At 32.6% G+C, this 22478-nt stretch overlaps 4 protein-coding genes across 8 annotated transcripts in view; 2 read left to right on the top strand and 2 right to left on the bottom strand.

Annotated features, from left to right (window-relative positions):
- Nucleotides 1–914: 914 nt before the first annotated feature.
- Nucleotides 915–7554, top strand: LOC141449366 (U6 snRNA-associated Sm-like protein LSm8). The gene is made up of 4 exons (XM_074118752.1): nt 915–1139; nt 1800–1840; nt 3525–3652; nt 7292–7554. Exons 1-4 carry the CDS (start codon nt 1109–1111, stop codon nt 7380–7382), a joined length of 291 nt encoding a protein of 96 aa, XP_073974853.1. The 5' UTR covers nt 915–1108; the 3' UTR covers nt 7383–7554.
- A 1242-nt stretch (nt 7555–8796) lies between these two features.
- Nucleotides 8797–10514, bottom strand: LOC141449358 (BRCA1-associated protein). The gene has a single exon (XM_074118732.1). It carries the CDS (start codon nt 10512–10514, stop codon nt 8901–8903), a length of 1614 nt encoding a protein of 537 aa, XP_073974833.1. The 3' UTR covers nt 8797–8900.
- An 80-nt stretch (nt 10515–10594) lies between these two features.
- On the top strand, nt 10595–17073 carry LOC141449364 (ATP synthase subunit C lysine N-methyltransferase). 2 transcript variants are annotated; one of them, XM_074118747.1, is made up of 5 exons: nt 10595–10727; nt 14314–14433; nt 15254–15426; nt 16520–16708; nt 16888–17073. In XM_074118747.1, exons 2-5 carry the CDS (start codon nt 14349–14351, stop codon nt 17047–17049), a joined length of 609 nt encoding a protein of 202 aa, XP_073974848.1. In that variant the 5' UTR covers nt 10595–10727; nt 14314–14348; the 3' UTR covers nt 17050–17073. The 2 variants fall into 2 exon arrangements, with proteins under 2 accessions (XP_073974848.1, XP_073974849.1); XM_074118748.1 differs by having other exon boundaries at nt 10627–10727; nt 14321–14433.
- A 537-nt stretch (nt 17074–17610) lies between these two features.
- The window catches only part of LOC141449359 (sodium-coupled neutral amino acid transporter 9 homolog), a 48000-nt gene continuing 43132 nt past the window's right edge, over nt 17611–22478 (bottom strand). For all 4 annotated transcript variants that reach the window (XM_074118734.1, XM_074118733.1, XM_074118735.1 and 1 more), the window contains one exon: nt 17611–18093. In XM_074118734.1, coding sequence (XP_073974835.1) covers nt 17919–18093 — 175 coding nt within the window. In that variant the 3' untranslated portion in view covers nt 17611–17918. The remainder of the gene's footprint in view (nt 18094–22478) is intronic.

Consider the following 22478-nt stretch of genomic DNA (forward strand, 5'->3'; position numbering starts at 1 on the left):
TTACAAATTGGTAAACTCCCTCAAGATCAAGCGTATCAGTGTCATATATACATATTTTAATTAAGGCGCGCCAACATCTGAGGTCATTGGCGCCCGGAGCTTTTTCCACGAACTGCTGGCCTCTGGATAGTGTTCTCGCACTACCGATAACACTATCACCGGACTTTGAGCTATAAGAAGAGAAAATCTAAGGGCCACCAAGCTAGTTTCGTACCTGTGATCTCCGCGTAGCAATTCGCTAACCTCTCAGACCTCCCTCCTTAACTATATTGTTTTTATCTTTAAATCATTTTATTAGGACAGCCTTTTGTTACATTATCCGTTTGTGTTCACTGTTCAAAAGAACAACACTCAATTTTAGAATGAAATTGTGCGTTGGATTTCTGTGCGACTTTGTTGCTTTATATATAATAATTTACTGAGATTTAATTTTTTTTTGGCGCTAATGACCAAGGTAGTCGATGCGCCAAAAAAAAATCATCAGTATTGGGGTTACTGGGGATATTTTATAAAAGTTTTACAAGAAAATTTATTTTGTCTACAATATAGAGAAATTTATTAGAATTGAATTTTCATAAATAGTTGAATAGACGACCGAGGGAGACATAGTTATCTCGTTCGCATGATGTAATGGAAAAAGACAAAAAAGATAAGCCGATACAGAGAAGATAACTGAAAAGACAGAAAAGATACCTACCCCCAAAAAAAAACAATCTTATAGTGCCAGACATTGAAGTATGCCTTAAATTAAAAAAAAAAAATTAGGAATTAAAATCTTTTGTTTAAAAATTTCATAAACGTTTCTAAACATTTTTTGTTAAAAGGTGTAAGAAACAGATTTTTTTTCTTGTTAGAAATTTTTGATGGAACTTATACGAAGTTAACACTTTGCCGCCTGGCAAACCTGACACGAGCTAAAACTATAAAATTTGCTGGCGGCTAGTTGATAGTTGGAGTTGTTTGCATTTGTAGTTTTATTTTTGAAGGTCAGTGTTATTGCTGAACATCCGTATATGAAACAGGCGAAAATATGTATTATTAGCAGTACAGCCAACAATTTTGGCAAATTATGTGTCAAAATTTGAGAAGAACAAAGTTATAATAAATCATGGCATCTGGATTAGAAAGCTATGTAAATCGTATCCTTTTTTTTTATCACTAAATTGAATAGATATTACTTTTTCATGTTCAATTGTGTACTAAGTTATGTTCTGCCTCTCATTATGAAAAAAGTGATTCCCCTAATATTGGCTATTAATTAAGTTTAATAAATTGTGATGTTTGGTTAGCATGCGTGGTAAGAGATGCATATAATATAATCTCTAACTAAAATTTTTCTACTTTTTTGAATTAAATAGTTTTTATGAGTAATTGTATTTCTTCATTTTAATAAAGCTGTAGTCCCAACGAGCAGAAAACAAAATATTCTCTTCTTTTATAATATTAGGACCAACATCATAATTGGTGTAAAAGCTTTAAGTTGCGATATATTCAGTTTTCATTTTTAGACTGGCATAGTTAGCAGCGGAAAGTTAGTAATTAGTAATTTAGCATACATTCTTGATATCTTTCTATCACTTTTAAAGAATACTTTAAGAAAAGAAAAAGAATTAAAGTGATTATTTCATGTTTGTTTGCTGCAGAACAGATTTCTTCATCAAGCTACATGTTTGTTTCATTTAGACTCTTAATTTCAGAATCAAAACCTCGTTTTTACGTAAGAAGAAAAATGAGGATGTCAATAGTAAATTCTTTTGCAAAAATTGAGTTTATGTGATTTTTCTTAACTAAATATTCAGACACTGTTTCTATTGTTACCTCAGACGGCAGAAATTTTGTGGTAATCTTGAATCTGTTAAACCTAAAACTAAAATATAAAGTTTTTATAAGAAGAACTCATTTTCATTATATTTTCTTATGTCATGAAATAACTTTATTTAAAGTCCAAGTTTAATACTCAGTTTCTTATCTACGTGAGAATTTCATTTTTGGAAGTCAGATTTATTATTGATTTAATGAATTGGCGTTTTTTTTGCGTTGAAAGCTAAATGTGTTTCAAGATTTTGGTAACATTTCAGGCTCTACCCTGATATTTTTCTATCTGAGGCCTTCCAGTCTTTAGCATTGCTACAGGGAACCCTCGCATCGAGAACCGTTCGCACTTTTTTTTTTGTAAAATGTTTTTCTAAAATCTTACTTTCACCCATTCGGTATTCGTTCATCCTCCACATTTCTACATTTCATAAATATTTAGAGGAATATGATTAGATTCTTAAAGCCGATATTGGCATTGATCCAATTGTCGTAGAGAAGTTTTTGCTCAACAAAAATCCAAAACTAGTAAATATGAGTGATATATCCAAATGTTTCTACTAATAAGATTTATTACAATAATGAATGTGTCGTAAATCCGAACAAATACCACTTGATGGGAGATAGTGGTGGTACTATTGAAAAAAAGAAACGCTGCTCCAATTATGTGAATTTTTATTCATGATGTCTGTAATTTGTTATTGTCTTGGATCACTGTCAGACCTTTAAGTTTTCGGAAATAATTGTAGACAGAAAGGTGATGAATGGACGAATGGGGTCATGTTTTCGAACAGGTTACAGAAGGGAAAGAAGGCAGAAATACTTAAGGACGCCCTCGCATTATATCATTATCTTTCCATCTGGCGAGACCAACTTTTACAATCTCTGTACTGAAGTTCCTCATTTAATCTTTAACTATAGGCACCTTGAATAAGTTCTCGCTGGTTTTTTTTTGAAAATCAATGCTTTATTTTTAACATTTGTAAAAAACAAGTTATTGAAAATATTGTCCGCTAGCCACTGGTAGCATTTGAATTCCACGTCGGAAAAATTACACTTTTTTTGAGTGAAATCCCAAGAGTCAGCATCTTCTTTTTTAACATCTTTATGAAGTGCTGCTCAGTTAAGCCATGTCCATCGAGCGGAACAAGTAGTAATCAGAAGGGACAATGTCAGGTGAATAAGGCGGGTGGGGTTGGACTTTCTATTTAAGTGTTTCCATATAGGTTTTTACCGGTTTTGGAATATGTGGCCGAGCGTTATCGTGTAGTAAAATCATTTTGCTCGTGTTGAGTCTCTGCTCGTATAGAGGCCGCTTTTCTTTCAATGCTCGGCCCAAACGCATCAATTATAAGCGATCTCCCGTGATTGTTTCCTTCGGTTTTATCAGTTCGTAATAAATTACGCCCTGCTGATCCCACCAAATGCAGAGCAGAATCTTGGCTATTCGGCTTTGCCAACGGTGTTGATGAAGTAATTATTCCTTAAAACTGTTAAAAAGTCTTAATTGAGAAAATCTTACTGTGGAATTATATACATATGTATGTTATATATATATAACTCAACACGAATAATTTTCAGATTCATTTCGCAAAAATTTCACTCTTGTTTTGAGGATAGGAATTATGTTGGATAGGCATAAGGAAATATTTGTATTTTTATTTGCTCTATGATATATTTTTCATATATATTATTTTTAATTTTGTTTCTAGGGTACCCTCAAAGGATTTGATCAGACCATTAATTTGATTCTTGATGACAGTCATGAAAGAGTATATAGTACTACCCAAGGAGTTGAGCAAGTTGTTTTAGGCTTGCATATTATTAGAGGAGACAATGTGTAGGTTGAAATTATTTGCCTTAGCTTATGATTTATGTGTAAGGATGTTAATCAGTTAACTATTATCAAAATAGGGTCACAGACCCTTGTACTGGCAATTTTCATCTACAAAAGATTTGTTTAAGTAGCACACCATTTAACTTAGATAGACTATAATATCTATACTCTATATTAAACAAATAAAAATCTAAAAAATTATAAGGCTAAACAATTTTTAAAAATATTCATTAATGATTTTGTTTATTTAATTTATTTTTTCTTTTTCAAAATAAATCGTCGGTTTAAGTTCATTCTTCGATTAAATTGCTTGTTACTTTTTTTTATGACTCGAAGGGTTACAAATACCATAATAGGTACTAATTAATCTGATTTTAATATTAAATAATATAGTTTTCTTCAATTACGTTCTTAAACTACAATCTCCTTAACAAAAACTTACAGTTTTAAAAGTTAAGTATAAGGGTTGATTAAACGCCAAAAGGTACACAAATCAGCAGTTCCCAACATTTCATTAATACTTCATTGATATAATTTAAGTAATTTTACTGCATTAACTTTTCCTTCACATTTTTTAGAATTTATTAGATGTCACAGACCCTTATGCTGGCCATTTTCGTCTACAAAATATTTACTCAAGTAGCACACCATTTAACTTAGATTGACTGTAATATCTATTTATCTATAATAATCAAACTATTAATCACAGGTGAAAAAGAAAACGTTATAAAAAATATAAAAAAAATAAGAGGCTAAAAAATTCATAAACTTTTTTTACATCAATGATTTTATGCATTTATTTTTATTTTTAAATAAAAATCATTGGTTTAAGTTCATTCTTCGATTAAAGTAATTGTTATTTTATGTAGTAGTCAAACGTTTGTAATAATAAGTAATAAATAATCTGGCTTTATCGCAAATAATATAGTTTTCTTCAATTACATTCTCAATCTAGGTGTTCTTCCCACAATGTTATATATATGTAATATAAAATAAAGAAAATAAAGATATGCATATTTTTAGGACAGCTAATTATTCCAGTATTTTACCATAAGTAAAATTAGGGGGACTAAATTAAATTACAATTGAGAAATGAGTAAATATTGTTGAATAATCTACTTGTTATTAAATGTATGTTATTTGTGCTCACGAATATTTCGGTAAGACGAATTTAAGACTGAAATATTGTTTTGAATCCTCCGTGATTGAAATTTAAAAAGTGGCCGACTCTAACTTTGTTTTTTTCTACTTTAACATGCATGTATATGTGACTATTCAGAATAATTCATCACTCATTTTATCATAATTATAATAAAAAAATATTATGAATGAACTGGCCAGCATAAGGGTCTGTGACATCTAATAAATTCTAAAAAATGTGAAGGAAAAGTTAATGCAGTAAAATTACTTAAATTATATCAATGAAGTATTAATGAAATGTTGGGAACTGCTGATTTGTGTACCTTTTGGCGTTTAATCAACCCTTATACTTAACTTTTAAAACTGTAAGTTTTTGTTAAGGAGATTTTTGTACCTTTTGGATAGATTTTCCTTTTTGTCTATTTGCAAAGTTACGTCTGCTTTACAGATTTTTTAAAATTTGGAATAAGCTATTCTATCATTATAACCTGATAAGGTGTTAAATCGGAACCGTAACTACCACTGGAGAGATCTTTTTAAAGAATGATTATAGTTGCGGTCCCCAAACCATCCTCAATAACCATTTTTTTGAGAAAGCGTTTTGAATAAAATAGGAAGGTATTTGTACGTAAATAGCAAAATTAAACTGCGATTTCAGTACTTCCTTTTAAGAGGAGCAAGAAAAATAAACTGCGATTACAGTACTTCTCCCTAAAAGGCAAAGATTTTGAATCGAACGACAATTCATTCATAATGTAAATAGGTTCACCCATTGATAATTTTAACGATTGCAGTACTTCCTCTTAGTAGGTGTAAGAGCATGATGGCACATCACAGCCACGTAGAGGAGCTTTAATTACTGCTTCGTGCTAAATTTTATCAAAATCGGACTAAGCGTTATAGAAATATTGGTAATAATAGATTTAGAAAGGGCTTTACTTGGGTGGGGCAAACTCCCCTCCTTATAAGGCACAGCGTCGAGACTTTTAAAGTACAAATCTGTACAAAATTTCGATTCGAATGACACTTCATTCATGAAAATCGGTTCACGCCTCGATAATTTGAAATGATTGCTATACTTCCTCTTAACAAGTGTAAGAGCAGATCGTCGCTTTAATGTTAGGTAGGGGAGCCCTAACCCTATCATCCTACCAAATTTTATCAAAATCGGGCCAAGATTTACAGAGTAATTAGTAATAATAATTTTGGAGGGGGCCTTACATAAAGGGGGCTAACTCCTCTCCCATTCGATGTACAGGGCCGAGACCCCCAAAAGGCACATCTACATAAAATTCCGAATCGAATGACACCTCATTCATGAAAATCGGTTCACGCGTTTAGGCGCTACGTTGTTTACAAAAAAGGTAACAAGAACAACAACAACAACAACAACAAGAAGAAGAAGAAGAAGAAGAACAAGAACAAGAACATTTTTTGAAAAAGCCGTTTTTGCTCATTTTCGGCAACTTTTTTCTCGAAACCTATTAGATCTGGGTGGTTGCAAAAAAATTACAGTTATAAAGGAGGATTTGCCCTATATTATAAAGAAAATTTGGGAATTTTATCTTTTATAGAAAAATAGAAAAAAATTGTCAAAGTTGGGTGTTTTTCAACGTTACACTTTTTCGTGCAGTTTTTGATGGTCAACCCTTATACAACTGTCCTACCGGACAGTTTTAATAAGTGTTCTTCCTACAATTTTATGTATATGTAATATAAAATAGATACAGTTATGCATATTTTTATAACAGCTAATTATTAACGTATTTTACTACAAGCTCTAAAGTAAATTATAATTTAGAAATGAATAATTACTATTGAATAATCTATTTGTTAGATAAACGGTGTGTAATTTGTGCTCTCGAATACTTCTGTTGAATTGAATCGAATTGAAGATTCAAGTGACCAACAGGAACGAACTCTAACTCTCCCTTTTTCGATTTTAATGTGCAAGTGTAAGCTGTTACACAGAATAAAGGGCATAATAAATATTAATTAGAAGAACAATTTTGAAGAGTAAAAATAAAGTGCCTACTTTTTGTGATGTTACGATCATTTTATAATTATTATAACAAAAAATTATAAACGAGCCAGCATAAGGGTCTGTGATATCTAATAAATTCTAAAAAATATTAATGAAAAGCTAATACAGTAAAATTACTTATATGATATCAATTGATACGATAAATTCCATTAAACACATGCCATTACGAATGTTTTTATATGGCTGAAACTACCAGCGGAAGTTTGAATGTATTTGCTGATCTGTGTACCTTTTGCCGTTTAATAATCCTTATACTTAACTTTGTAAACTGTAAGTTTTTGTTAAGGAGATTTATAATAGGTTCCTATTATTAGTTCAATCGCAGGCCTAAGTTTTTTTTTCAAAAGTTTGGCGAGTCTTGTTTATCATATCATGAGGTGTTTATTAAAATTTTATTTTTCAGTACTTTTTTCCCCTCCAATTCAATTTAAAATGTAATTTTGATTGTTATATTTCAGAGCTATTGTTGGTGAAATGGATGAAGCAATTGATACAAGACTTGATTTAAGTTCTTTAAGGGCCGAACCTTTGGGATCGGTAGTACATTGACTCAGGAGTTTAAATTTTTGGATTAACCTGAAATGTTAAATTTGTAACATTATCTTGCTTTGCATTCTTATTATGTTTATTTTTATTTATTTTTTTGTTTCTTATTCCGGTACGAAACTTTTTGTATAACATCAGACTGAATAAATTATTTTGATATCTAGATGATCCTCTACTTGGCCTAATAATTCATTATTTTCTTCACACATTCCTGAAGTTGATTAGGAGAGATTTAGGAGAATCCATGTTTGAAGGCCGACAAATGAAATGTATTTTTACTATACACGGTTACTTTGTTTCTAAAATTGACTTAATTTCTAATTATTTGCTTATAATGAATTTGTATTGAACTTTTATTTACAAATACGCTTGTGAGAGCTACATTATGTAAATATATATAAAATAGAGACAAAAATGTAATTAAAAGCGATATAATTTTATTAACAGATAAGCGAGAATTAAAACCCAAAAAGAAATAATTATTTTTTACAGAGAGAGTATTTGAAAATTTTAACTAATATCTGCTTCATAAAATAAAAAACTAATATACAATCAAATCCTAAAATTATTTTAAAATAAAGAACTTACAGACACACAAAATTAGGAAAAACTGAATCAAAATACAACCTTAACTTTGTTAATAGAATACTCAAGAAGCAATGTGAATAGCTTTCTGACACGATTCTTTATCTGAGCTACAATTCTAAATGGGAGACATCTCAGTGACAAATGTCATTAGCAGTCTTTGTAGCTATTTAAGAAGTACAATTAACAAGCCAAGTCTCAAAAGGTGAATGAAGTCTCGTTATTTCAAAATACTTTTCAGAAATTATTTGACGATCTTTCTCTAACGGAATATAACCCAAAAATATTAATTTATTAAGGAATGTCTGGCAGAACTCTGTAGCGCTGATCACTGTACATTCACTAGTGGCTCGCCATTTGTTAAACAAGGTCATTCAGCAAGCTCATTATCAACATGGAATTGATGAATATAATACTGAGTCGATGACGCATGACCAAGGGGAATGCTCGCACTTTGTACATGGTATGGTATTTGGAGTAGAGGTAATACAGAGAGAGAAGTTTATAAACCTGAACGTGACGGATTTCAGAAGGGCCGTAACGAGATTGGGTGGTTCAAGAAAAGCAGTGCGTGGATTGAATGTGAAAGTTAGCGTATTTAGTTGGGTAGGTTGAAGGGAACCACTCGGTCTAGGTCCTAAGCTTGAACCTTTTTAACAAAAATAACTCTGTAAGGATTAGTCTTAAGGGACAAATAATAAAAATACTTGCAAATATTTTTAAGATGCAAGAGGAAATTGATTTATGATCATGATTAAAAATTCCTGTTGGTTTACACCAAATTAAAGACATTTACACTAGGTAATATTACTCACAAAAAATATCTACCTAATGGTTGCATCAAAAGAGAAATATTTTTATTTCAAAATTACAGGCGTCATCATGTACCTCTATGAGCTATACACATGGAGTTAAACATAAATTCATTTATTTTCGTCAATGAGGCCTCTTGCTTCTTTTCTTCCCCTGGGAAGTAGATGGAGCTGCACAAACACCAATGTCGCCCTCTTTTAACTCTTGATTTTCGTTAACGACTTTTTGCGCTTCCAAATAAAACATAACATCCCTTAGCTGCTCTTTCACCTCTTTTAATTCTTCCTCCTTCGTAATTTTGAGTTGTATTAATTCTCTTTGAATTTGTTTGTATTTCTCTTGCCACTCTGACTGATTTGCACGCATAGATTGATTCAATTCCTTTTCTTCTTGAAGCTGTTTTTGCATATTTGATAGCTTATTAGAAAGTGTATTAATCTTCTTTTCGAGATTTGACTTTTCTTTTAGAAGAGTGGTACAAGTTGCATTAATTTTTTCATATTCACCATTTGTCTTTTGAGATGTTTCTTTCCATGATGCTATTTCCTCTGCATTTTGTTTTTCTATCATTGCAATCATTTCTTCATAATACGTTCTCTGGGATTCTAATTGGGAGGTTAAGAGGTAAGTATATTCCAACTGCACTGCTTCAAGTTTTGCTTCCAGTTCTACTGGTTTGTCTGGGCTTGGTCCTTCTACAAGTTTGCCATCAGCTTTATTCTGGAGTATTCTATGTACAAAGTTATCACCGACATAATCCCAAACACTGTTACTACCTAGCTGCATTGAGTAGCAGTGATGAGTGTCAATATAATGTTGATAGGCATGCCCTTGAAGATATCTTCCACAGCCTATGTGTCCACAGATAAGACAGATCCAAAGAGATTCGGTAGCCAAACACTCTAAGCAATGATTTTCTGCTGAGGGTTCGGGCGTTTGTACATATCGACACACGGGACAACTGGTATCTCCCCACTTAACTAAACAGTGACCATGGAAAGCATGATTACACATTATTGTAAGTATTCCATCGACAGACTCATCCATTCGTTCTAAACATACTGGACATGTTGGAAGTTCAGTATGAGAAACTGGGGCCACACTTCCACCTTCATCTTCTGAAAGAGTTTCTACTCTAGAAACGAAAACTAAGTTACAACACCACTCAGGTTCTAGGGTACTAAAAGGTACACCGTTGTAAGATTTATAGAATTGTTCAACTGATTCTGGAGAACGGAACGTAACCAGTGACATGTACTGATTAGGGGAACTATCCTTAATAATTCTTACATGCTTGATGTCTTCTCTGCAAGGAGCCATGAATGTTAGTAAATCACTGCATGTTATGGTAGAAGGTACGGCTAAAATACATACAGTTTGACTTCGAATAGCTGCTCTTTCAATACATGTCATTTCATCTTCCTTGAATAAATGAATTATTCCTTCGGTTTTCTCTACAAACGGATTACCAGAAACAAAGTGCAACGCTTCTTTATTTAAAGCTTTCTCAAAATTGACAGAACTAAAAAGTGGTTTCATAGTGTTGCCACTGTCAGCCATTTCTCCACTTTCTAATGGGAGATTTTCCACCAATATTTCACATGTCTTTCGACGTCCACGAAAAACTGATTTGCTGCTTACTCTTTTGTTTTTATCCCGTTTACTTGTGGTCAGTTTTTCGGCATGACTTACACTTGATTCTATTCTGAGAACACACAATGATACATCTGAGGACATAACAGATTTAAAGCAAACAGTGAAAGGGAATTTATTACGTATTAGCCCAAATTTTTTGGTTTGCCAGTGTCACGCAGCGACACCTTTTCACTGTATACTACACATTACATGTATAACCTCCATCCAGGTAGTATGTAGTATTTTATTTAAGGGGTTACAACATCAGAGGACTTTTACCGCTATGCAAGTTGCAAAATAGGACAGAATATAAAGGTATTTAATGCTTCTAATTTAAACTCTAGATTATCTTTTAAATGTTTATTGAAGAACGAGAATAGTGCAAAAGAAATTCTTCCCACACTACTGTTTATTCTTTTCTGCCAGCGGAATGTTTTGTATTAGAATTTTTGCAAAACCTGTAATAATGGTTCAGTAAACAATAAATGGATGTACTGTATTTTCTCGATTTCAATAGAGTTTGAGCTGTAATATAAGGAAGGTATTCAAGAAAACTTTCCGGCACCCCTGCTAAAAAATTTTTAAACAGTCATTCTAAATGGCTTACAAGTGTCTTTCTATTTGAAGCATTTTACTTAAAATATTTTTCCGTTTATCATTAAAGATGTAGAACAATATTACTACTACTTTATCACATACATAGATTACTCTACTCTCAACTCGCTAGCATGTTACACATAAGCATTTATTAAGCTAAACTATAATTTTTAATTTTTTCTTTCAATATTATCCTGAACATTTTTTATTTTTTCTGGAAGGTTATTATCTTGAAGGTTATTTATATAAATATATATTTTATTTTCTAAATAGTTGGGTCGAAGGTGTAAACCTGATTATTGCTTAGTTGTCGATTTATGTTGTATTTATTTGTTTACGCATCTTGATTAAAAATGGATAATAGAAGAAGACAATTAGATCTTCCGCCTGATACTATTGTGGAAGTTTGTAGGCAAAAAATGATACTTATCTTACTGAGAAACGTGATAGTTATGGTAAATAAAATAACACATACTTATAGAAAGCTAGAACCTCGCGAAGGCTGGTATCTCTCGGTTACATCCTAGTGGCAATGGGTAAATTAATATTTACTAGACACCCTGATTTCGCAAAAAATATAGACGAAATAAAGAAATTAGGGATTTTTAGAGTGAGGATTGAGCTAAACAACGCTGTTTCAGCAAATAAACTTATCTCTTCCAAAATATTAAAAAAATGAAGATTCGAAGCGTACATACCTAATTACTTATTACAAAGAAAAGGTGTTATCATGACCGTCGATAAGTTATTAGTTACCTGATAAGTTATATATCAGTGGACCTAATGGAGCTGTTTTGGAGATATTAGGTATTAGACGTATTTAGCGCAGTGTCCGGTAGAGCTACAGATGAGAAGAAATTAATTAATATTCAATCAGTTTAATTTAATATCAAAGGCTAGTCTTTACTCCATTTGGGTAAATTCACTACGTTCGTTGCAAAGGTTACACTGATGTAAGAGCGTAATTCAGTCATTTTGATTTCAAGAATGAAACCGGTGTGGAGGGAACATAAATGATTGTAGAGAAGTGTAAGAATTCCGGCGGCAGTAGTCATACAGCTATCAGCCGCGATTCGTTCCCGAGTTTTAAAAATGAAAATCTAATTAAACAATTAATAGCCAGTAGTAATATACTCGTATCTATTATGCTGGACTATATTTAGAAAATAGTCGATTCTTTGCTAATGAAACGATTCCCGGATTTATGTAGACACTATGAATAACTTCCTCCTTTTTAGATAGAGGGCTTGTGTGACCAAAAAATAACGGAAATTTTCTCTCTTTTTGGAAAGAATTTTATTTATTCGTCCACAACAATGTTACCCCTTTCAAAATAGTCCTTATTAGAAATTATACTCTTATACCAGTGCCTTTTCCAATTTCCGAAGCACGTTTGGAATTCGTTTTTAGGGATAGCTTTTTGCTCACTCAGCGTTGCGTTTTTAATATCTTCCATGCTTGCAAATCTAGGCTCTTTAAGGTTCTTTTTATGTTTGGGAATAATAGGAAAAAACAAAATAGGCATTGTGCACTTTCAGAGACAGAGACATGGTTTCGTCCAGTACACAGTTATGTATTTAGAAAATTCAACATTTTTAGAAAAGACAGAAGCAATGGGAAATTCGGAGTAGCTTTATTAGTTAAAAACTGAGTTAATTATAAAACTCTCAATTAAAATCACAATATAAACGAATTGTTGGTATAGAACTAACTTTTCACTAATACAAAGTTAAATTTTGTTTCAATTTACAACAGTCCATTAATAATGTTTCAAACTACTTGAATAATAAATTATTAGGTCCTCTTTTAGCCGAAATGGAATCCCCCGGAGAAGAATTCTGAGTTGCCTTTTATGCCTTAAACTTGGAAGAAATTCTGCTTAAAGGAGTAAAGATTGTACCATATGCGTCGTAATGAAAGAGAGAGAGTAAAACCAAATTGCATAAGTTGCAAAGTTGATCAGTGGTTTAATTGTAACCGATTGAATATATCTTCCGAAAAGTCTTTTGTATACCTGTATACTCGAAAGAGAACCGTATCCTTATTAAACCAATTAGTAAACAAAATTAAATTTCCTAGGATTGCATAAAAAGTTAATGTGGAGAAAGCACGTTAACTATGTAGCATCTAGGGTTGAAAATTATCTAAATATTATTCGCATGGTATCCCACAATAATTGGGGAGCCGATCCAAATATAGCACTATAGTATATCGATCATATATTAGAAATAATAGTCTCTGGCTGAGTGAACTGAGGATAAGGCAGCAGAAGCATCTTGGGTCTGCTTGATGTGCTTCAAAATGAATCTATATGAAATATGTCTAAAGGCTTGGGCACACAGAAAGCGGTCTGTTGCGGCGGGCAACGATCTCCTACCGAGGCGGTCATGCGGTCTAATTGTATTACACAATGTTGCATCATCTCTGTCAAAACAACGCGGTCTACCGCCGCGGGCTAGTCTTTGTCGCGACGATAAGCGATAAGGTAGTACAAAATTACAGATTTTAACGCAACGTAGGTAATAAAGATTCCAATGTTAAGAAACTTTATTACTCATTTTTTATTTCATTATAACAACTGGAAACATATGGTCGTCGCATTTTATCATATTTTGTAATTCTTCGTAACATTCTCGCGACATACGAAAATAGTTGAAAACCCTATCTACATGTGACTCCAGTTCAATACATAAGCGGTAGTATTCCCCTAATTGTTCTCTCTTCTTATTGATTTCATGCACCCAACTTCGTATTTTCTTCTTTGCAAAGCTAATAGCAGAAGGAGTTGTTCTTGAGCTCATGCTCAATATATAAAAATTAATACAAAGTACAAGAAAACGCACTATTACTTCTCAAGAAGAAAGCGACCAAACTGGACCGCTCAAACAAAGATATCGCGTCCTGTGTGACGTCCCCAAATCGCAGACCGCCGCACCATACGGCTTTCTGTTAAGGCCCAAGCCTTAAAGTTTATCTAAATTTTACGTTCTAAATACTAAATCCAAGGAACTTTGTTGTCACATACTAGCTACGCTGCCTTTTTGGAACAAATTTCCATGAGGCATGTCGTGCAGTTGTTCCAAAATAATTTCCTAAATATTGCAGTCAAAACTCTGGGAGTTTTGTAGATCGGCAGCAAAAAACGCGGTCCTCATGAAATACAAAAAAAAAAAAAGTCCAAAAAAATAACTGGTGGGCAATCTAACATGACTCACGTCTTGATGTTTACAGAAATGCTCCTAATGTGCTTCGTTTTCCAAGTTATATTTTTTCTACATGAACTTATTTCATTATAAACTATCAGTTTCTAGGGAAAGCAAAACCAAAAGTGAAAACTAAATGGATATTGTTGAGAACATTGAAAAAGTAAAGCCAATAACTTCTAAATATTCTGTCAAAGGAATTGTCCTTGCCGGATTAACAGGTATGTAATATTACAGACGATATATTTATTGAAAGTTTTGAAATTATTTTTGTGAGGAATGAATTTCTGTTAGAAAATAATTTCTTTTAAGTAACATTATTATCTTTTAATATCCAAAAAATTTATTAGAATGTAAAAGTTTTTTAAGGAATGGAGAAAGAAAAGTAAGGATTTGTTAGAGACTTGTATCCTCATTGTTTCATAAATGAGTTTTAGGATTAGTTCTCGTGGTTAGTGAGAAACGTCCTTTGATGTTCCTCATCGTTCGATGAGGTCTAATGTGAAAATGAAGATACAGGATAATCAAATATTTATTAATGTTTGAGAATCAAAGAATTATTTAAGGAGGTCAAGAATTCTGATTTTTAAAATTGTTATATATTAATAATGATGTTCTTTAAAACCAGTTAATACTTTTCAAAAGAGATAATAGATTTGTAAGTTAACAATCAATTTTAACTGAAAAGAAAAGTTTTTTAAATTGCCTGTGTAAAGCTTGATTATCTAGAAAGGTAAAGTCTATTTAACATAGATTTTTTCGATCTAATTGTCTTGTTGCTTACGTATTTTTTATTTTTCTGTGTTGAATAATTCTGAAAGAGATAATTCAAGAGCTCATTTTATAAGTGTTCCAACCTTTACATTGCCCATTCATGAATCTATTGTATAGCCCATTCATCTACTGTAAGAATTGGCTATAAAAACTGTAAGAAAGGAAAATGATTATGATGCTAGATAAAAAATGTATAAGTTAGAAACTTGAGAATTGTAGCTAGAGAAATTCGTTATTGTTTATACCATATTTTGTATTATGTTGTAGGAGGAGCAGCACTTGCCATTTCGATAGTTGCTTTTCCATTTATTTCTCCAGCATTCAGACGTGTTTGTCTGCCTTATGTGCCAGCTTCAAATCAACAGATCTTTAATGTGTTTCATGCATTAGAAGGACGACGTGGATCATTGATTGATATCGGTAGCGGAGACGGAAAAATAGTAAGGTGGCATTGATCATGTTGGGGCTTTTAGGAAAAGTTTCAATAGTATTTTAATTGGATTAGTTGATAAAGGTTTTTTTCAACGTGAATAATTATGTAATTAAAATGCGTATCATCATGGTTTGATATAGTTTCCATGATGATTTTATGATAAGTTTTTTAATGATTGCTATAATATTAACCCACCTTACGGGAAAAACATACTAAAATTTCTCCACCGCCAGTCTGTACTTACCAAAGATCCTAAATCTAATTTACTTACACTCTAAACAGTCTGTCATAAGATGGATTAGTGTTTTCTTGCCCTTCACAAAAAATGTACAGAAAGGATTAGGTAAGAGCCCCATGATGTAGAGATGTCTCCTTTAACCACAATGCTAAGTGAGGGAACTAATCAGGTTCTGAGAAAGATTTGTGATAGCATTTCCAATCGAATACAGATGAGCCTCGAAACTAAAATTTGGAATGTTGACAGCCACAGAGCTCATCCAAAAGGATAATTGTCTCGAGGCTGACCACCCCCGGAAAACTGACAGACATGTGTCAGACGACAAAGAGATGTTTGGGTTTCCTCAAGGACCACTGAGGAACTTCCTCTAGAGGAACCTGTGTCCTCAATCACTAGGACCTCCTTATCATTGGCGTAATATAAACGTCTAAGATGTAGGCGAATAATGGATACGGTGTTTTAGTGTAAGTGACGCTGCTGAACTCTTAAGAAGTAGTCAGAAATAAAGAAATAGTAGTCAGAAATAAAGAAATATTCCCTCTACTTTCATCCCTCAACTGAGCTCCAGGCTGAACTTGTATATAACTGTAGTTAAGGTGAATGGGAGTGCTAAGTTCCAAAAAAAAATTACTTTCAGCGAATGCCCGTCCTCTTAGCCCCCTGAGCCCCACAAAAAGCGTATCACAGGTGCTACCAGACCCTCGATCGTGGACACTCGTATTAGACTTGGTTGATCGAAGCTATTGAAACATATAAAACATTGTTGCTGTTGGAAACACAGGGAGTTCCGCTCTCTGAGGAATAAAATTTCCTCTATCCCTTTCGGGTCAAATTGCATTAATTTTTCAATGAACTATTTCAGGTAATCGCTGCAGCTAAGAAAGGTTTTCAAGCTTATGGTATAGAATTAAATTTATGGCTTGTTGCGTATTCTCGATGGATGGCTTGGCGAAATTGTCCTAGATTTTCTACTACTTTTTATAGAGGTGATTTATGGAAACTTAATTTTAGGCCTTATGAAAATATAGTCATATTTGGTGTGGAGGAAATGGTAAGTGCTTCTTTGTTACACATATCTTTGATAGAATATACTTTCGAGACTTGAAATGAAAAATGTGTTTCCCAAATTACGGGCCTTCCGAAGATTAGATTGTTGGAATAATTTAATGGCTTATTTTTTAAATACAAATATAAACAGAACTAAAGCTCAAAATAATTCTTGAATTTCAGATGCATGAGTTAGGTAAAAAATTTGAAAATGAACTTAAGGACTCTCATGTGGTTGCTTGCCGATTTCCGTTACCTGATAAAGTTCCGGTGAGGACTATTGGAGGTGGTATCGATACGGTTTGGTTGTATCATTATAAAGTTAATCGAACTGAGACTGAATAAAATTAAAGCTGCAGTTTTTTATTTATGAAGTTTAAAGGAATAGTTATAGTCCTTTTAAAAATCGATGGAGGAACTTATCTAAAAAGCAAGAAGAGGTTTTGTTAATTAGTGGCGAGAGAATAATTTTAAAAACATTTATTAACTATTAACAATCTTTTAAAGTCTTTAAAAGGTTTTTTTTTTTTGTCGTTAGCAGATCGATTAGAGAGGTGGAGTAGTAGCTGAGATAAATATATAGTGCTGAGTTCGATTTGTGTTGGTAGAAGTGAGAAATTTATTTAAATGTAAGTTTGCTATCTGTCCCTCGCCTAATTCTATGATCTATCTGATCACTAGTTTGGGGGTAAAGCCAGGCGAAGTTGTCCTAGATCTTCCACATTTTTTCGGAGGTGTTTTTAGACGTTATGAAAATATAGTCATATTCGGTGAGAAAGAAATGCTAAGTATTTATATATATACTTATACTTACATTCACACATACACACACACATTCACTGTATAACTCTGTATTGTCATACTTAAACTTATCATCTAAATAAAAAACTTTCAAGCATATGAAAATTATTTTTTCATTAATTTTACTCAAAGTGAAATTACATCACCTTTATAATAAACGGTAATGCTATACCGTTGAACAGATATTTTTTTATTACGGATTATTTTGTGTTAGAGACTACAGAGTGTAGGATACCTTGCCATTAAATAAAATATCGTGTATTTACAAAAAAAAAAAAATGATTTATATATATAACTTCAATTATTAAATTTATGTACACTATTTCTTGGCTCTTAACTTTTAACTTAAAAAAAAAAACTTTACACAAAAATAAGAGTGCTTGTATTTACAAGAAATAAATAAATAGTTAACTTTAGTTATCTGACACAAAAAATTGCCCTAATAAGTTAATGGCTCCAAATAAAGGTATAATTGTGTAAAGAATCCACGAGGATAGTTTTATTTTATCGTTTTTATACAAAGAAGCTAAGCGAAGTAGGCATGGTAATGCGAATACATGAACTAAGCCACTTAAAGCCCCTGTGTACCTGAAAATTAAAAAACAAAATAGAAATTAGGCAAATTAAATTTTAGTAGCAAAGAAATATATATAAAAGTAAGGTACAGTATCTGAAGATAGAAACCATATTTTCTTAATTTATTTAATAAAACTATTACGCTGAACAATTTTAAGACTTTCCCCTATTTCTCAAGTAAAAAAAGTGAAGTAATGCCTATTTTTTCAGGCAAACATTACGTCCAGCTATTAAATTAGGTGTCGTGAGTTACATCATTGTTCTCACGATCCTTATACGGAAAGGATGACACTACAAGCTGACTCCACAAAACACCGTTATAAAAAAACTCTCATTTTTCCTCATTTTCTTTCATGGTTTACTCTCTGAGCTGTTGTGTAATCTACATTTTTCTGCTAAATAAAATTTTTTAAAAAGCTCTTTATACTTCCAAATATCATAACTGGCGCTCGCGAACAGGAACTCAAAGAGCTATTTAAATTTTATTTTATTTAATTCGCCCCGAACAGCAGGATGCAGCCCTAAAGAGGAAGAAATCAAGGAGCAGCAACATCACACGAAGACGAAGGAAGAATCCAAGATCAATTTCTTGTGAGTAATTCTTTCATATCTCATAAATTGTATTTATTTTTTGTGTGTGTATTTCCTTTTCAATTCCAAGTCAAAATCATAAAATGCCAAACGAAACTCCTTTAGTTTCCAAACCCATTTCAGTTGAAATACTTAAATACATTCCTCGATATGAAGGAACATCATATAAATTACATAATTTTATCTCCACTTTGGAAGACATCTACACAGAACATTGCTATGAACCTATAAGAGAAAGGGATAGTAATCACTGGGTACTGTTCAGAGCTGCGATGAGCTATTTTGACGATCCCGCGGAGGCGGCAGTCCTAAACAATTAATGGCAGATCATATATTGGACATAATTAGGATTCTAAAGAAAAATTTCACCGATAATAGGACCATTCCGAACCTAATTGCCCAAATCACAATAATGAAATCAAGCGTTAAGGTAACCCCTAAGAATTCTTAAACAGACTTGACAAAAAAAGAACTTAGGTAATAACTCGATACAAGTTAGACGGTGTCCATAACCCAATTCTAAGGATGCTAGCGGACCAACTAGACGCTACCTTAGTTAGGACCTTACTACACGGGATCCACCCAACGTTAGGTTCCCACCTACAGGTTTTACAACCAAAAAACTAAGGCTCAAGGAGGCAACAGAACCTTGTAACACATTTTAAAATTTCAAACTACGATCCACCCAAATTGCAATCCAAACCTTATTATAACAAACCAGAGACCTCATAGTATTACAATCAACCGATGCAACGGCAACCTAATCAATGGAATTCCAAACCTAACTTTCGTCAAACAACACAAAAACCCAACTACCAACAAAATACTTACCAATCACATCCTCCAAACTGGTTTTTTCCAAACAATGGCTTTACGAAAACGCAATACTCAAGGTCAAATAGAAACTTTTCATCGCCCCATGAAATGACACACGTTAGAGAAGCCCCTAAGACGGATTAGAGCCAAATCAATCAACTGACATACGCTGTTACCCAAATTACAGAACGACTTGATCATTTTTTAGACTTAGGCAGTGATCCATCGAACCCCCAGACAATTTCAGCTAAAAATAATAAACAAAATAAACCATATTTCGTTAATTTTAAAGATAGGAAGTGATTAGTTGACACAGTATCTCTAAAAAATTATATAAGGCCATCAATTGTTCATCCTAATTTAACAAAATTCAGAGAATTCGTAGTCAAAACTCCCGCAGAAACAAGTGAGGGTTCTGAATAAATATTGTTAGACCTGCACATTGTATTTCTATGTAATTAAAATGTACCTGTTTGACTTTTCACCCAAATACGATGTTCTACTAGACAGGAGACCTTAAGGCAAATAAAAGCAAACGTGAATTTCGAAAGAAACGTATTTGAATATGAAAGCGGATCTAAACCATTGTAATTATCTCTACATTGTAAGGAAATTAGTTTAAAAACCAGGATTTAATATAATCACGGTACCCGGTGGTTAATTCCCAACTTAAAAATGGGATTAATTAAATCCGTCAAAAATAATAAATTTAATATTGTTAAATTATTGTATAAATCTAGTAAAAAAATTACCCAGAAATTATATTACGAGAAAATGATTCTTTAAGTAATACTAATCTTTTAAAGTACAAAATTAATACTGCAGATGAGTTGCCGGTGTAAACGAAGAATTATGGATAACCCCAAATTTTTCAAAAAGACGTCCGAACGAAATAGATAAATTACTAAAAAATAAAATAATTCAACATTCGAACTCTCCGTACGACTGCCCCGTCTGGGTATTCCCCAAAGAAGCCAATGCATCAGGAAAAAGAAAAATTCGTGTTGTAGATTACAGAAAACTCAACGAGAAAACCATAGCTGATAAATATCCTTCTTTAGGCTTTCACCAGATCGAAGTAGAAACAGAATCGGTCCCAAAAACTGCAATTTCTACAGATACAGGTCACTTGAATTTCTTCGCTTACCACCAACTTATGAATGGACCACCAACTTTCCAAAGAGCGATGAATATAATTTTTTCCAGAATCCGCAATGTTTTAATATACAGGGTGAACCAGTAAGTATTGTCCATAGGCCTACTGTGTGTAGTACATCTAAAGTGGAGTTCAATGACGTATTGGCCAACTTCATATTTTCCACTGTTCTTGAGTGACGTCACTTTAAATTTTTTTTCTAAAATCATTACTTTTTTCCAATAAAAATGTTATTACTCAGAAAGTTTTAGTCCGAATTCGATTCTGATGACACGGTTAGAAAGACAGATAAATTTTCTAAAAATTGATACCATTTCGAAGCATAATTTATTCTCTAAACAGCCTCAATCTTCCTCCGGATGCTGGAAAAATAAAAGTAATCGACATTTTTAAGAAAACTCATTAGGCTCTTATGTGATCATTATCCGACCTAGGTGCTGGCACTTTTTATAAAAGTTTCCTTGTTTAATGGGCTCTCAAACGGTATATCATTTTCCAGGATTCCTTTTATCTTCGTATGAGAAATTACGTTTGTTTTGCAAGAAAACGTGTTCACAAGCTCTCAACAATGTTAGTTATCAAGTTGTTTAATTCACTGAAAACTCTTTTAGATGAACCAGTAGGCAATTTTAAAGTAGGATGTCTTAAAATAAGGAAGTCAAAGGTTACAAACTGCCCTTAAAAAAAAAAAATTGAGAAAATGTTAGGAAATATTTAAAATAAGTGCTATTTTTATAAAAAAAAATTCATATAGTTTGCATTTACTCCAAATTACAATTTCACACACAACTACACTGTTTGAAAAAGAAAAGGCTGAATAAACCTTAACCTTTTTTTTTTTTTTTGTGCAATTTGTAACCTTTGACTTCCTTATTTTAAGATAGCCTACTTTAAAATTGCCTACTGGTCCATCTAAAAGAGTTTTCAATGAATTAAACAACTTGATAACTAACACTGTTGAGTGCCCCTAGGTCGGATAATGATCACATAAGAGCCTAATGAGTTTTCTTAAAAATGTCGATTACTTTTATTTTTCCAGCATCCGGAGGAAGATTGAGGCTGTTTGGAGAATAAATTATGCTTCGAAATGGTATCAATTTTTAGAAAATTTATCTGTCTTTCTAACCGTGTCATCAGAATCGAATTCGGACTAAAACTTTCTGAGTAATAACATTTTTATTGGAAAAAAGTAATGATTTTAGAAAAAAAATTAAAGTGACGTCACTCAAGAACAGTGGAAAATATGAAGTTGGCCAATACGTCATTGAACTCCACTTTAGATGTACTTCACACAGTGGGCCTATGGACAATACTTACTGGTTCACCCTGTATATGGACGATATAATTTTTTTTTTAGACAGTGTAGACGAACATCTAAAGCAATTAAAAGCAGTATTCGACAAATTTAAACAATACAATTTAAAAATACAACTCGACAAGACAGAATTCTTTAAACGCGAATTTTTACATTAAGGCCACCTTATTTCTGAAGATGGAATCCGGTCTAATCCTTTTAAACTAGAATCAATTAGAACTTTTCCCATACCAAAGACGACGAAACAAATTAAACAATTTTTAAGACTAACTGGCTATTACACAAAAATGATAAAGGACTACGCAAAAATTTGTAAGCCTCTTACTTCTGCACTTAGAAAGAACGCTAAAATAGACCCTGAAAACGAAGAGTATAAGAACGCGGACAAGACTTACCCATATCATATGCATCAAAAACCCTTAACCATAAATTACTATAGAGAAAGAATTACTAACCAGCGTTTGGGCCTGTAAACACTTCCATCCTTAGCTCTACAAAAGGAAATTCCTAATACAGACA

Source organism: Rhodnius prolixus, unplaced genomic scaffold, assembly GCF_049639745.1.
Source record: "Rhodnius prolixus isolate KJV_2025 unplaced genomic scaffold, Rpr scaffold_2, whole genome shotgun sequence".
Classification (NCBI taxonomy): domain Eukaryota; kingdom Metazoa; phylum Arthropoda; class Insecta; order Hemiptera; family Reduviidae; genus Rhodnius; species Rhodnius prolixus.